Consider the following 15,386-nt stretch of genomic DNA (forward strand, 5'->3'; position numbering starts at 1 on the left):
GGGTAATATCAATTAAAACTAAGGTCATACTAAGTAAAATTACATAATTCAAAAATTACATAAAATTAAAATATGACAATCATAAATAAAATGCAGCATTATAATATGTATGAACATGCCAAATTTTATGCTAAATCGCCTTTAAGAGCCAATATCGTATATTAATCGGTTTTACGGATTTGCGTGATTTAACTTATTAAAATCACAATAATTACATAAATTCATATTTATGTACAAGTTAATTACCCTAACCATCTTAGGACTCAAAATTAGTCTCCATTAATATTTTGACAATAATTAAACTTGTTTTCTTAATATTGTTCATAAATGGACCTAAAATACAAAATTATTTTATAAACTTCAAATTAAATTATAAAAATTTCGAATAATTTCGAAATTTGAAATTTAAACTCATGAACATTCTGGAAAAATACCATGACACTCATAATATTCAAAACTTAGGTTAAAAAGTAGGAAAATGTATCGAGAAAAACAATGTTGCGGTTTATCGGTTTTAACAATTATGACCATAAAAATATGAGAAAAATTATTTTCATCAACTTTTAACTTTTAGATCTTAAATATATGATAAAATGCAATGTGTGACGTTTTTCCTTTAGTCATGAAGTATGTTTTAGCATTATTACTAACTATAGTCACTATTTATGTGATTTTTCATCAAAAATTCATAAATCATGCAAAAAGACTTCATTATAGCCAAATATTTTACACACATCTTGTAAAATTTCATGTGACAACATACTAAATTTCCATGACCATATTCGAAATATAACTCATATTAACCTATTTACCCATTTAAATAGGATTTTAACTTAAAAAATCCATATTTCGAGCAAAACAACTCATTTTCTCATGAACATTTACAGGCCATCAGTAGATAATATATGTGAAAACATATACAAAAACCACTGAAAAATTCAAAGTTTAGCTATTTTTCGTCCAAAAATGACATTTTTATCATAAAAATCACATTTTAATGCCAATATTATATAAAATGAACAATAAAAATCCATAAATAAACCAAAATGTCCTAAAAATCACTTAGGACCAGAAACTTTTAACATGAAAAATTATTTCATGATTTATCTTCATAAATCCTAAATAACAAGTTTTATATGTTAATTAAATTAACTCGGAAAAACTAACCCGATTTTGCATGCAACAACCGTGATGCTCTGATACCACTTGTTGGAAATCATATTTTAAATATCACATATTTTAGTTTAAAGTTTTAGTCATAAAAACTTAAGGATCGTATGCATGCAAAACATATAAATAAGTGTAGAGGAAAACCGGTTCCTTACATTGAATATTTCGGTTTATGGGCACAAGTAAGGTCTCCTACCTTCACTTGTTATTGAGCTATGATGAGTAATAGGATGATCCTCCAAAAACTTCAAGTATAGAAGCCACTCCTCTTGATATCACCCAAGATTGTCCCTTATCTCTACTAAATAATATGTGCTAGATATTTGTTTAGTAGTTTACCTTAAAATAGATTACTAGCACTCATATATTACACTAATAATATTAGTAATCTTTTATGAACAATTTGGATCATCATTTCTCAAGTTTTTAGAGAAAGATGAATAATAATGTGAGAGAGAGGAAAGTTATGCATGTGTATGAATGAACATGCATGAGTTGAATAGGTAGAGAATATAATCTCTAGTGTATTGAAGGGGGTCACGGTTTTGGGAGGTTGGGAGACCAATATATGGTCCTTCCCTTTTCCCTTTTGTTCTTATCAAAACCTTAGGCATGTAAGACTAGGTAAGTAGTGTTATGATGATGTTTGTTTTAGCTTATTAAAATAAATCACTACCATCCACTAAACCCACTTCATTTCGGTCCATTTACTTAAAATGGACTACCATTTTATTTTTGTCAATTTGTCACTTGTCACACAATATGTCACATGTAGTATGATACATGTTATTAATTAATTTAATGCATATTTATCACATAAATATCATTTTATGAATTAATTAAATTACATACAACAAATTGACTAGTAATACTTGATCACATAAATAAAATGGGTTATTTAATTATAATTCACAACATCTTATAATTATAATTAACCATTCATTCTCATCTCTATTGTTTCACAAACAATAAATAATTTTAGTAATAAAATATTTCAATTACTAAAATAAATCTTATTTAATCCCATTATAATAAGATATCAATATTCTCTCTCACAAATTGAATTATTCAATTTTAAGGAATTGATTAACTTGTATCGTCATACAAGTAATCAACTTTACAGATTAGGGCATCATCCTTTAGGTGTGACCTTAAGGGATCAACTGACCACCACCGTCCCACGACAGTAACGTCAAACTCTAACAAGCCAATCGTTACCGATTAATATTGATCAGTTGACTATAAAATGAATCATCTCTTACGTATTCTTAGAAATGAGATTTAAACATGTGATCATCATGATCGACAATTGTGATCGCATTATTGTCGGGGACACTCCAACAAAGGGTTCATTGACCTTCTGATTGAATTCAAAGATGTTTTCGCATGGTCTTACAAAGACATGCCGGGAATTGATAGGGAAATTGCAGAGCATAGGATTTCGATCAAACCAGGGTTCAAACCAGTAAAGCTGAAGCTACGCAGAATGCGTTAAGAGTGGTCTTTAAAGGTTAAGGAAGAAATTGATAAACAGCTCAAAGCCGGGTTCATGAAGGTGTCAGAATATTCGGATTGGGTCGCCAATGTAGTGCCAGTACCGAAAAAGGATGGTAAGATTCGCGTGTGTGTGGACTTTCGGGACCTGAACAAAGCTAGTCTGAAGGACGACTTTCCATTACCTCACATCGATATCTTGGTTGACAACAACGCAAATCATGCATTATTATCTTTCATGGATGGATATGCTGGTTACAATCAGATTAAGATGGACAAGGAAGACATGAATAAGACAACATTTACGGCACAATGAGGAACCTTTTGTAACACAGTAATGCCTTTCGGTTTGATAAATGCCAGGGCGACGTACCAGAGAACGGCAACGACGTTGCTACATGATATGATGCACAAAGAAGTTGAAGTTTATGTCGATGACATGATAGTCAAGTCAGAGGAACGTAGTGGTCATCTTGGGGCCCTACAAAAATTAATTCAAAGATTGTGAAAGTACAACATAAGGCTGAATCCACAGAAGTGTGCTTTCGGGGTCACCTCTGGCAAACAGTTAGGTCATATCGTAAGCCACCATGGCATTGAAGTAGACCCATCAAAGATAAAAGCCACTATTTAAATGCCTCACCCAGAGAGCGAGAAAGAAATTCGCGGTTTCCTAGGAAGAGTTCAATACATAAGTCGTTTCGTCGCGAAGTTGACAATGATTTGTAAGCCGATCTTCAAGAAACTGAAGGTCGGAGAACACGTTATGTGGGAGGACCAGTGTCCAGCCATGTTCGAAAAAATAAAGGAAGTGTTATCTTCTCCACCAGTTTTAAGCCCACCAGTAGTCGGGCTGTCGTTATCACTATATCTAACTGTTACAGATACAGCGATGAGGGCTATGTTAACCCAAACAGTTAACAAAGAAGAAAGAGCTATTTACTACATCAGTAAAAGGCTCTTAGACTATGAAGTAAATTATACACCTCTTGAAAAGACGTGTTTGTCCCTAGTCTGGGCAACGAAGAAATTGAGACATTACATGCTTAGTTACAGTGTGAGTGTCTACTCCAAAATGGATCCAATCAACTACTTGTTTGAAAAACTAGTGCTAAAATGGAAGAATGTCAAGATGGACCCTCATGTTATCAGAGTTCGATCTCAAATATGTACCTTTAAAGTGATCAAGGGAAGGGCGGTTGCCGATTTCCTCGCCGACAATCCAATCGAAGAAACAGAAGTCATGGACACTTGGTCATTTCCCGACGAAAACGTAGTACACGTAAAGAATGAGATATGGGATTTGTATTTCGATGGAGCATCAAGCTATATGGGATATGGAGTAGGAATTCTTCTTATCTCATCGACAGGTGAACACGTGCTCGTGTCTATCAAACTGGATTTCAATGTCACTAACAACGCCGCTGAATATGAAGCATGTTTGCTTGGTTTACGCAGTGCTCTTGACTTGGGAGTGAAGAAATTGTTAGTACATGGATACTCGTCCCTTGTGATCAATCAAGTGGGTGGGTCATGGAAAACTAAGAGCCAAAGTTTGGCCCTATATCAAACCAGAATCGAAGAATTGGAAAAGTACTTCGAGGATATTCGATATGTTCACCTCCCGAGAGAAGAAAATAAGTTTGCAGATGTGTTGTCCAAGCTAGCTGCCTTAATCAACATTCCCGACCACATAGGCAGTATGCCAATATGTGTCGAACGAAGATCGTCACCTGCCTATGTGAATGTAATCGATGATGCCGAGGAAGGTGAAATCGAACCCTGGTACACATCCATTTTGAAATTCAAGGAAACAGGAGAGTATCCTCTCGACCTTGACACGCGTGGGAAGCGCGCTCTCCGAATGTTATCCGCCCAATTCATTAAGACCGATGATGGGCAATTGTATAAGAAGACGGCTCAAGGTGTTTTGTTGCGATGCATCGATAATCCGACAGCTAAAAAGATTATGGAGGAAGTCCATGACGGTGAGTGTGGGCCACACATGAATGCCCATATGTTAGTCTGTAAGATCATAAGGCTTGGTTATTACTGGACAACGATGGAAACGGATTATTGCAAGTATGTCAGGCACTGTCACAATTGTCAAATATTCGCAAATGTACAACATGTGGCACCTTCTATGTTATACACCATGACGTCACCCTGGCCATTTCAACTTGGGGAATCGACATCATTGGAAAAGTAAACCCATCAGGAACTGGAGGGCATTGTTTTATCCTTGTTGCAATTGACTACTTCACGAAATGGGTAGAAGCTAAGTCTTACAAAGTGCTAAAAGTGAAGCAAGTAGCACGGTTCATTCAGAATGACATCATTTGCCAGTACGGAGTACCACATGAGTTCATCAGCGACCACTGAATTCATTTCCAAGCCGAGACCGCGGTTATACTTGAAAAGTATAAAATCAAACATCACAAGTCATCACCATACCGACCACAGACGAATGGTGCAGTAGAGGCTGCTTGTAACACCCCGACCCAAACCGGGTCAGGAGCGGTTACTTATGATAGCTCACCAGGCTATGTACATGGCCCACAGATCAACACGGGTCCTTTATAGCGCATTTTGTCCTCACTCATGCGCATCCTGGGAACCTTACCAGGAGGTCACCCATCCGAAGATTACACCGAGCCAAGCACGCTTAACTTTAGAGTTCTTTCGCATGGATGACCATAAAAGAAAGTGCACAATGTTGATATGAGTAGTACTTCCAATCCCTTTAAGCACTAGTCATTTAAGCCTATTACTGGACCTCTTCATTAACATGGGGTGTTACAATCACCCCCACTTGAAAAACGCAACGTCCTCGTTGCGCTTGGGAGCATAACCGCTAACCCAGAATCCTCCCCCGCTAGGCGGGTGATCACAATGGAGTGTATAACAACTGCCTCCAGGAGCTTATAACAACTGCCTCCCATCACCACACGGTCGCAGGATTGCTCTGATGCCACTTGTAACACCCCGACCCAAACCGGGTCGGGAGCGGTTACTTATGATAGCTCACCAGGCTGTGAATTTGGCCCACAGATCAACACGGGTCCTTTATAGCGCATTTTGTCCTCGCTCATGCGCATCCCGGAAACTTTCCCAGGAGGTCACCCATCCTAAGATTACTCCCAGCCAAGCACGCTTAACTTTAGAGTTCTTTCGCATGGATGACCATAAAAGAAAGTGCACTTTGTTGATATGAGTAGTACTTCCAATCCCTTTAAACACTAGTCATTTAAGCCTATTACTGGACCTCTTCAATTAACATGGGGTGTTACACTGCTAATAAAATAGTTACAGCCATTTTGAGGAAGATGTCTGACAACTATAGGGAATGGCCAGAGAAGATACCCTTCGCATTATGGGGGTATAGAACTTCAATTAGAACAGCCACGGGTGCAACCCCGTATTACTTGGTATATGGAATGGAAGCGGTTCAACTAGTTGAGCCATCCCTAAGAATCCTGCTAGAAAGCCAGGTTCCTGAAGCAGATTGGGTTCAAGGAAGATATGATTCACTAGTCATGCTCGATGAGCGGCGTTTGAACGCATTGTACCATGTCCAATGCTATCAGAAAAGGATAGAGAGAGCTTTCAACAAAAAGGTGAAACCAAGGGGAATTAGTGAGGGTGATCTAGTTCTCAAGTCGGTCACAACTTTGTTACCTATTGACCCGAGGGGTAAGTTTAAACTAAATTGGGCAGACCCTTATTTGGTAAAGAAGATTTTGTCAGGAGGCGATGTTCGGTTAACAGATTTGGATGGGAATGACTTCACAAATCCTACGAATTTGGACGAGCTGAAGAAATACTATCCTTGATGACCTCATTCTCAAATGTTATGAAATAATTATTTGAATTGCAAATGATTTAGAATAGGTTGTGAGTTGTTTATCAACACTGCATGAAATATTTTATGTGAGAAGTACGAACTCGGTTTGATTCTGTTGCAAAGCAGATACGTAAGCAACTCTTAGTTAAGAGTACAACCGAAACATGTAAAACAAAAATGAAAATTTTGATGCAGAAATTAGAGATTTCCAATAAATAATAAGTTTTTATTTATTCTAAATTCCGGGCGAAGCCCATCACACACAAATAGTAAAAGTAAGGGTTAGTAGATAGTAATGTCGAAGACTACTCTTTGCTACCCTCAGCTGGGCCGCATGATGCGTGTCGCTTCTGCAGTCAAAATTAAATTTATATTCACTGACTAACTTTACCAAATAGATAGGGTAAGCAAGGATCAAACCCACAGGGATCAAACCCACAGGGACTGAAGTTACAATATCAAATTAACTATATAGATACAGCTATAATATATAAAGGGGGGTTGGTTTAGGTTGTTTTTATAGTAAAACTAAGAAATAATAAATATAACAAATCTAATGAGTGATAGACTATGAATGACAAATCACTAGGGATAGATTGGTTAACTAGTGAGTCCCTTGAAAACAAGCAAACTGCGGGTTTTATCTTTCTTACTCGTTAAATCCCGTGATAACACGCAAATTTAATCCTAATCAAGTTATGTTAACTTAACCATGAAAACATGCATCAAACTAATAAACTTGATCGCATTAAGAGTACCAATCAATTGAACTCTATAAGACCAGAAAACTGCAACCTCATACTTCCTCCATTCAACTCCACTCTACCTATTTCACTTTTATACACTATTCATAATTGTGTATTCAATTTCGATTTTCACTCGATACGTAAGTGAAAATATATTCATGTGAGATCTTGTTTGATTCGCCTTTACGAGTACATTAAAAATATCTAACTTTTATAATTTTTACAAAGACGTAGCTAACGATATTTAGCGCGTAAAACACGCGTTGACAAACGTGCAAAAAGAAAGTGGTAGAGTGGAGTTGAATGGAGGAAGTACAATTCTATTAATAAACAAATTCAAGTAACGGAAATCGGACCAGAAAACTGTAACCTGATTAACACTACTCTCAATCCAACAATAAACTCATGAAAATAATCTAGGCGATCAAACTAAATAAATTAACATGAATTATAGAGTCAAATTACGAATCTTGAATAAATACCCAAATACTAATTAATCATTCAAACAATATTCCAATCTCATAAACCCACAATATCAAATAGTCGATTACATGTTCCTAAAAGATAAATTAGTTCATATTACTAATAAAAATAGTTAAAATAAGATAAAGATAGAAGAATCTCATAGAGAATCGGAGGAAAATCGGTGTCGGAACCGGCGTCGTGCTACTTCATTCGTCCTCTTCTGGTCCTCGCGCCTCCCCCTTTCTTGTGAGACCATTGGGGTTTATATAAGTACGAGAATGGAAGAGTAGGATCCTTAAATTACCTCCAATTACTGCTCTTCAATGTTGTTGATTAATTCCGGCTTTAATCGGCATGAATGCAGCCGTTATTGAACGATTATTCTTCATCTTTGATTGATACGTTCCTGGTCTCTTCAACTTCTCTGATTTTTTGTGTTTTGCGCAGTGGGTTTGTATTAGTCCTTTCCCCACGTCTCCCTTAATTCCTTTAATTTGAATGGGCCGCATTGTTTCCTCGTCAATTAGTTAAAGCATACTTACGTGCTTCCTAGCCTGCTTCTTAATTTGTGCTATTTTGCTTGATTCCGACGTCATTTGATCCATTTATGAAAACCTGCCCAATACGTATATAATCTTAGTAGATTTCCGATCTTTTGAAATGGGCCGTAACTAAATGATTAAAATACACAACAAAAACCGAGTCTTGCACAAAAATAGTATAAGACGGAGTAAAAACTCATACTCACAATAGTAAAATATTTAGCTTAAAAATACTAAAGACGACATTAAAAATATAACATTAAAGGGCTAAAAATACGTATAAATATCGGTGTATCACTGCACGCCCCATCACGACGAAACGAAGTCTCACCCGTCATCACTCGGGCTCTTTTCTTCAGAGGAATCATCAATTCCTCACGAGAGCCCAGTCTGTCTTTCACACTAGGTCGAGGACCAAGTCTTTCTGCAAGTGTCAACCAACTTTCATTCCTTGGACCTAACCTCTTCCATACATCTGAAACCAAAGAGTCAGTCCTAGTAGTCGATTCAGTCTATGTTTTGGGCCTAGATGAAATCGCGGTCGTCCCAGTAAAGAATTCTCGGTTCTTCTCTTCTTCCTTGTGGTATTTGTAGTCAACAACTTCATTCTTGTAAATTTCCCTCCGGGCCTTGAAAGAAGGCTCAATAGTCCACCGCAAGTAAGAGAGTGACACCCAAGTAGAAGCAAATGGCTTAGAAATATGCCAAATGGTCCTCCGAGTCCAACACTCTAACCATGCGTTGCACCTCGCAAGAGTCACTTCCTTGACTTGGCCGCGAACAGGCTCAGTGACGGGAATCCGTTGCTTACGACCGACCTGTCGAAGAACACTGTTCGGATAGATATGGGTGGACTACTCTAAGCCCAAAAGAGTGAGATGTCTGGTTCTATCAGTTTCAGACAAACCAGTAACTGTAGTAAGGCGGAGCCAAGGTAAGGCCCATCTAACGTGTAACCCAGCATTTGCAGAAAGCCGCTATCGCTAGAAAGGCTCCTTTTTCCCAGTAGCAAACCGACGGTGAAGAGAAGTGAAGCTTCTCACCTCATATGTACCCGGAACCTTCGGTGGATCAACCAACTCGAGTCTCTCACAAAGCTTGATCTGTGAAAAGGGCCGAGAAATCAAAGTAGACTACAGAAAATGATGTCAAACCCACTGAAAAGAAAGGGGGTGGTCAAGAAAAAAAAGAAAAAAAAAATGAGAAAGAAAAAAGAAGAAAGGAAACAAAAAAACAGTGCAAAAAAAAAAAAAGAGAACAGCGGAAAAGACATACCTGTAGAAGACGGGTTGATCCAGTATAAGCAAGATTTGGGTTGGCCTTCCGAGGATCTAACCCAGCAATGATTTCAGTAAGAATGAGCCAAGCCGGGCTCCAACATTGCTTCATCCGTTCCAACATTTCGGATGAACTTCGCTTTACCGTAACAAGTTGGTACCTTAATATGCCCTTCAAAAGCATAAAGATGAAGCATAATCAATCCAAAAGCCCTGCGATAGAACGCCGTAGGGATCAATGGGTCGTTAGCACGCCCAAGTTTCTGAGCAATGGTGAGTAAGTTTACTCGTTCCCCATCAACAAAGGCACGCGCCTCATCACTTGACAAACCAAGGAAGTCACGATACTTGTTAACCATCCCCTCTGAAAGTCGGGAATAACAGGAGTTAGCCCAATCTTCCAACCTCCTAGAATGGCAATTTCTTCCGGAAAGGGACAAATCTCTCCTTCTGGAAAGGCAAAAACATGATGGGTAAGGTCCTAGAATTTTAAGCACTCATCAAGAAAAACAATTTCTGGCAAGACCTGCCTCAACGGGACTAGTTGTTTCAATCTCGTATCAACAAGTATTTGAGATTCCAATCCTTTGACTTCAGAGGCCCAAGATGACATGGTTTTTCGAAGAAACTTCATGTTTAACAAGAAGATTTTATGAAGAAAAGAATAAGAAGTTATGGTTTACCTCCTATTATGATTTTCTTATATAGGAAAAATAAGGGGAGAATTTTAACAAGAATTTTGGGAAACCCTTGCTTGCCGCCCAAGTAACACAGCCGAGGGCCTTGGGGCGCGGGCCTCCAGGCTCCCTCATCACCCTTTATCGCTTGTTGCACCAAAGTTCATTGTCGCGGGCTTTATTTGTGTTTCGCGGGCCAGAATGACCAATCTACATTTTTATCCCCAGCGAGTCCATGCTTGAATTAAAAAAACCCGTACACGCTTATGGATTTTTTTTATATTTTACGGGTTATGTCTTGCCCATTTTATTTACGGGTCAATCCCCTAGTCAGAACCTCGAAACATGTCTACTCATCATTTTTTCCTATGAAATTTCGAAAGTTCTGGGCGAAGCCCATTCTCAATGTTCCGGGCGAGGCCCATCTTAAAATGAAATGTTGATTCCGCGCGAAGCCCATTTTCAAAGTGAAATTTAGCTCCGGCGAAGCCCATATTCAAAATGAAATGATTCCGGGCGAAGCCCATTTTCAAAATGAAATGTCAGTCCCGGGCAAAGCCCATTTCCACATGCAAATCGGGTTAGAAACCCAATTCAATGTTTTAGTTCGGGCCTCGAGCCCATCCATGTTTTAGCTATGATTTCCGAAAGTTCGATATAACATCATGTGAATTCTGTTATGATATATGTCCAAGTTTTAGCAGGTACGCTTTAGATAGGCGCCCTAAAGTCGAAAACTTTAGACCCAATGCAACTGGGGGCTCTGTCGCTTTCAAGCTCCGGAGACCACCATAATGATGAACAGAGAAGTCTCCCCTAAGTAAAGTAATCCGTGTCGGGTCACTAAGATGAAAATATTCCCCAGCGGAATGCAACCAGTGTTATTTCAACAATGTTGCTCAGATATTGGGCACTAATGATAAAGAATCGCGGCTCAAGTGGGCTAATGCACATGCAACTCGAAGAGTATAGACATCATGGGAGAAGTATCTCCAAAATATGACGACAACCTCCTTTAGGAAAGCTCCATTTCAGGCCGAGGCTGTAGAATGCCAAGGCCAAAGTATGCTGAACTACGATGCGGGTTTGATTCCGTCACAACGGATACGAAGGCGCCAAAGGATAAGGCTCAACCCACTATATATGCAATTTTATGGGTCGATGACCAATGATGATGATTTGACGTAACAGAAGCAAGAGTCAATCCCCAACAAAGTTTCAGGTATGAGCTCTTCTTATAGCCGTCGAGCTTACATACGCAAGTCTGATGGACTCTAAACGACCCACAGAATCCACAGGTCGAGAGGGACCTCGGGTATACTTTGACTTTCGCCTTGTCCATGCCTTAGTCAAAGTGGGGGCTCTGTAGATACTCGTATCCGTCGATATTGGAATTTACAGAAATCCCGACAAAACACCCGATGATGATAGGACACATGTTTACTTACATCGCTCGTTAGCGGATTTCGTTTTGTGATGCGGGACAAGCGTTATTTGACGGTTTTATAATTTAAATGAAATATAAATTATTTCGAAATAAATGAAATTTATTTAACCGGTTTTCATATTTTAGAGTTTATTTAAAATTTAAAGCTTTTATAATTTATTTGAAAAATAAATTATTGTTCAAAGTTTTTATTTTGAATTTTTTGAAATGAAATATGTGACGGTTTCGTATTTTATCGCTTTATTTAATTTGGAAAATTAGATTTTAAAGCGGTTTTAAACGAGGTTTTTTGAGACGGTTTTAAGCACGATTTTTGAACGGTTTTGAGCACGAGTTTCGAGGAATAGATTTAGTACATCCCATCCCCCATGGTCCCGGGTTCGAACCCCCATACCAAAACCCTTCCCCTTCCTTTTCTTTCACCAAACCCGACACCCATCCAACCCCCTCCCCAGTTTTTTGAGCCCAAACCCTACACCCAATCAACCACCCAACTCAGCCTAAACCACACCATCACCTAGCCCACTAACACAACAACTATTCCAACCCAAACCCACACCAAAACTCGCAACCACAACCCGTGCCCTGTTTTGCCGCGTTAAAACTGGGACTTCCCGAGTCCCTTTTCGAGCTTCCATCCAACCATTGCCTTTTCTCGTTTCTCTTACTTATTCCCGAAGTAAGAGAAGATATTTCCCCTATCCCAACCAACTCACGCAATCTCCACAAAACCGAAACATAATCGCGTTCCATATCCTTTCCAAAACCGAATTATCCTCTCCACCTTCCATATTTTGACCACACTCTCTTACCCCTTCCACAAGCCAATTCCTAAGCAGCCAAATAACCTAACCCTAGCATCCTCATTCCCGTTTCCTATATAAACCACACACATGAACACCTAAAAGAGGGACGAAACAACACGGTTTTGAGAGCTCTCGAAACCCTAGCCATTGCCTTTATTTCTCATGTTACAAAGTAACCCTAAACTCCTGTCATACCAAGAAACAAAGCACAAAATTCATACAAGAGATTAGACGAACATTTGAGCATCGATTTGCTCTCTTATTCGTGTTCTCTCTCGTTCTGGACAGCACCTGTTCTCATCCATTTTGAGTCGTGTTTTAACCATTTTTACCTCTATTTTTTTCCTAAAATTTGAATCTTTGGAGTCTAGGAATTCCAGAACATCTTTCGAATTTACATTTGAGTAAGAAACGAAGTCACAATCTTCGTTTGAAAATCGCTGCACGAAGTGCCTTTTACACGAGAAATTGTTTTTGGTTTTCGAAATTGATTTTGTTAAATTGTTTCAATATTTGTTTTGCAATCGTCGAAGACGCGCCTTCTAAGCAACACTTGCATATGGGATCCCGAGCGGTCTCCAAGTTTACATGTAAGTTGTGGGTGCACAAAATCCCGTCTCTTTTCTCCTCTTTTTTCTCGTGTATGTCACGGCCTTATGGCCTTTTTTCTCATTTTGCATCGCTCGTTAATTATCATTTCATTAGTTAATGTTTCGTAATTATAATATTAATGATGGTTTAATTGCTGTTAGAATAATAGTATGTTAATCATATGTTTGTTTTCAATTTACGACGATAACATGTTAGTTAGAATAATTAGCATGTTTAAATTATAAAACGAAGTAATTTGTTAATTGTATGATGATAACATGTTTTAAATTGATTAAAATTAAATTTTAGTTAGTTTATTTCTTTCTTACATGATTTGCATTTGTTTAAATTTTAGTTACGAAGTAATTAGTTTAATTCACATGTTTAATGATTTGTTCTAGTTTTAATTATAAAATAGGTAAGATTAGTTCACATGTTAGATATGCTTTATTTGATTTATGATATATGTATGTTTATTTGTATCGTTTATCGTTGTTAAATCGTAACTTGGCCAAATTAATATGTAGAAAGCATGTTAAATGAATTAGACATTCATAGGTCATACTAAACCCGACATAGGACGATTTAAATGAATTTCTTTAAAGAATTTAATGAATTCATCTATTCTTATGATGATTTCTCACTCGTTGAATCGTGCAACTTTGGTTCGGTTTCTTTTGTTTTATTTAATTATTGCAGTTTATTTCAATTTATATTGTTATTTAATCGTTGCAATTTAAGTATGGGTCAAGTTAGTCCTTTATTTTGAGTCAAAAGGATTTTACAAAACCTTTGTTTTAGATGGTTAACTTGAAGTATTTAATCAATTAAATCGAATTGGGTGCGCAAAACGATGATGAGGCTAAGGACAAAGTCCTATGTGAGCCGTGCCCTCATCATTGGCACGTTTTTCAAGATGCCAAGATAGGCGTGTCAAGCGTGAGTCATGTGTCCATGTCTAGCAATTGTATTTAGATCGAGTTGTATCTTTCATTCAATTGTTTGCAAATCGAGCCGATGAGAATCGTCTGGGTTGTAATAGTGTAGCTCCTCAACGGCTCCTCTACTCCCATCTAAGCCAGGGCGTGAATGTAATACCCATCCTTTTAGGGATCCGTTGACCAACGTTGACCGACCTTAGGGGCATGGTATAGCCTTTGGGAATCCATGCAAGAGTTGCCTCATGTTGGGATAGGCCTTGGGATGAGTGGTACTCGATCTAGTCGAGGGTACTCGATCGAGTAGTTTGGCTACTCGATCGAGTAGGGGCTACTCGATCAAGTAGGTTGGTTACTCGATCGAGTAACGTCTTTTCAGCGGGGGTTTATAATCGTGTTTTGATAGAATTGCAAATCATTTCCGCCTTCTTCTTTCAGACCTAGATGTCGCCTCACCTCATTCCCTTCACCATAATTACTACCATGGGAGTCTTTGAGGATGCTTGTGCCATGGGGATAGGTTGCTTGAGTCGGGTAGCGGTCTTGACGCCGATATGCGATGCGTAGGTATGTCATCATCATCGTCTTTGTCGTTGTTGTTTCTTGTAGGGTGATAGCAATAGTAATAGGTGTTTGTACTGCTTGTATAGGGGTTCTGCTTGCTTGGTTGATGTCATATGATTGAACAAGGAATCGCTGCGATTGGCTAAAGGTAGGTTCGCCTACTCAGTTTCTGTCGGTTGTTTAGTGTGTCGGTTGTTGTGTTGATTGTAGTGTCAGTGTGGTTGATTGATTACGGTAATAGGTTGGTGTTGTGTTGTTTCGTTTGTTGTTGTTGTGGTGCAGCTGATTGTGAATGATTGTCTATGGTTCTCGAGGTGCGTCCTCGGCTGAGTGGAGTCACTTGGGGGAGTGGCTTCACGCCCTAGTTTTGCCCTCCGTGGAAGACGACACGGGAAGGGATGTGCACATTAATGGGATAGGGTTATCACTCGATATGATGAGCGAGGCTTAGGTGGGAACGGCTGCGGTCCCTCACTGGCAGGGCTGGTCTAGTGGACAGTCGGTGACGGTGATTGGCTGGAGTGGTTGTGAATTGTGAGTGTGCTTGGTTGTATTTGTAGTATGCTGATAGTTGATGTTGTGACTTGCCTCAGTTACTGACCTTGTGTGGTTGTTTCTTGTTTGTTTCTGTTGTGTCTGCCGTGATCCGTTATGGTGAGCAGTCAGTCTTAGCAGGTGATGTCTTGGATGGTAGCCGGAGTCTTGGCGGGATGAGTCTTCACGAGTCATGACAGGAGTAGTTTACATAGTGTTGATGAGTTGTATCGTTTGTATCAGTAGTTTTGGTTTAATCACTTGTAAAGTAACTATAAATGTTCTTTTGTC

At 38.7% G+C, this 15,386-nt stretch overlaps 1 protein-coding gene across 1 annotated transcript; it reads left to right on the top strand.

Moving 5' to 3' along the window:
• Positions 1–3,298: 3,298 nt before the first annotated feature.
• On the top strand, positions 3,299–6,497 carry LOC141630523 (uncharacterized). The gene is made up of 3 exons (XM_074443327.1): positions 3,299–3,721; positions 3,854–4,652; positions 5,971–6,497. The coding sequence occupies exons 1-3, from the start codon at positions 3,299–3,301 to the stop codon at positions 6,495–6,497; spliced, it is 1,749 nt and encodes a 582-aa protein (XP_074299428.1).
• Positions 6,498–15,386: the final 8,889 nt, after the last annotated feature.

Source organism: Silene latifolia, chromosome Y (genome assembly GCF_048544455.1).
Source record: "Silene latifolia isolate original U9 population chromosome Y, ASM4854445v1, whole genome shotgun sequence".
Lineage (NCBI taxonomy): Eukaryota > Viridiplantae > Streptophyta > Magnoliopsida > Caryophyllales > Caryophyllaceae > Silene > Silene latifolia.

Coding starts and splice junctions, on each gene's coding strand:
- LOC141630523 (XM_074443327.1), top strand. CDS start 3,299: ATGCCTCACCCAGAGAGCGAGAAAGAAATTCGCGGTTTCCTAGGAAGA. Junction 3,722..3,853: donor ATTACATGCTTAGTTACAGT/GTGAGTGTCTAC, acceptor AAAGTGATCAAG/GGAAGGGCGGTTGCCGATTT. Junction 4,653..5,970: donor TATGGAGGAAGTCCATGACG/GTGAGTGTGGGC, acceptor CTAATAAAATAG/TTACAGCCATTTTGAGGAAG.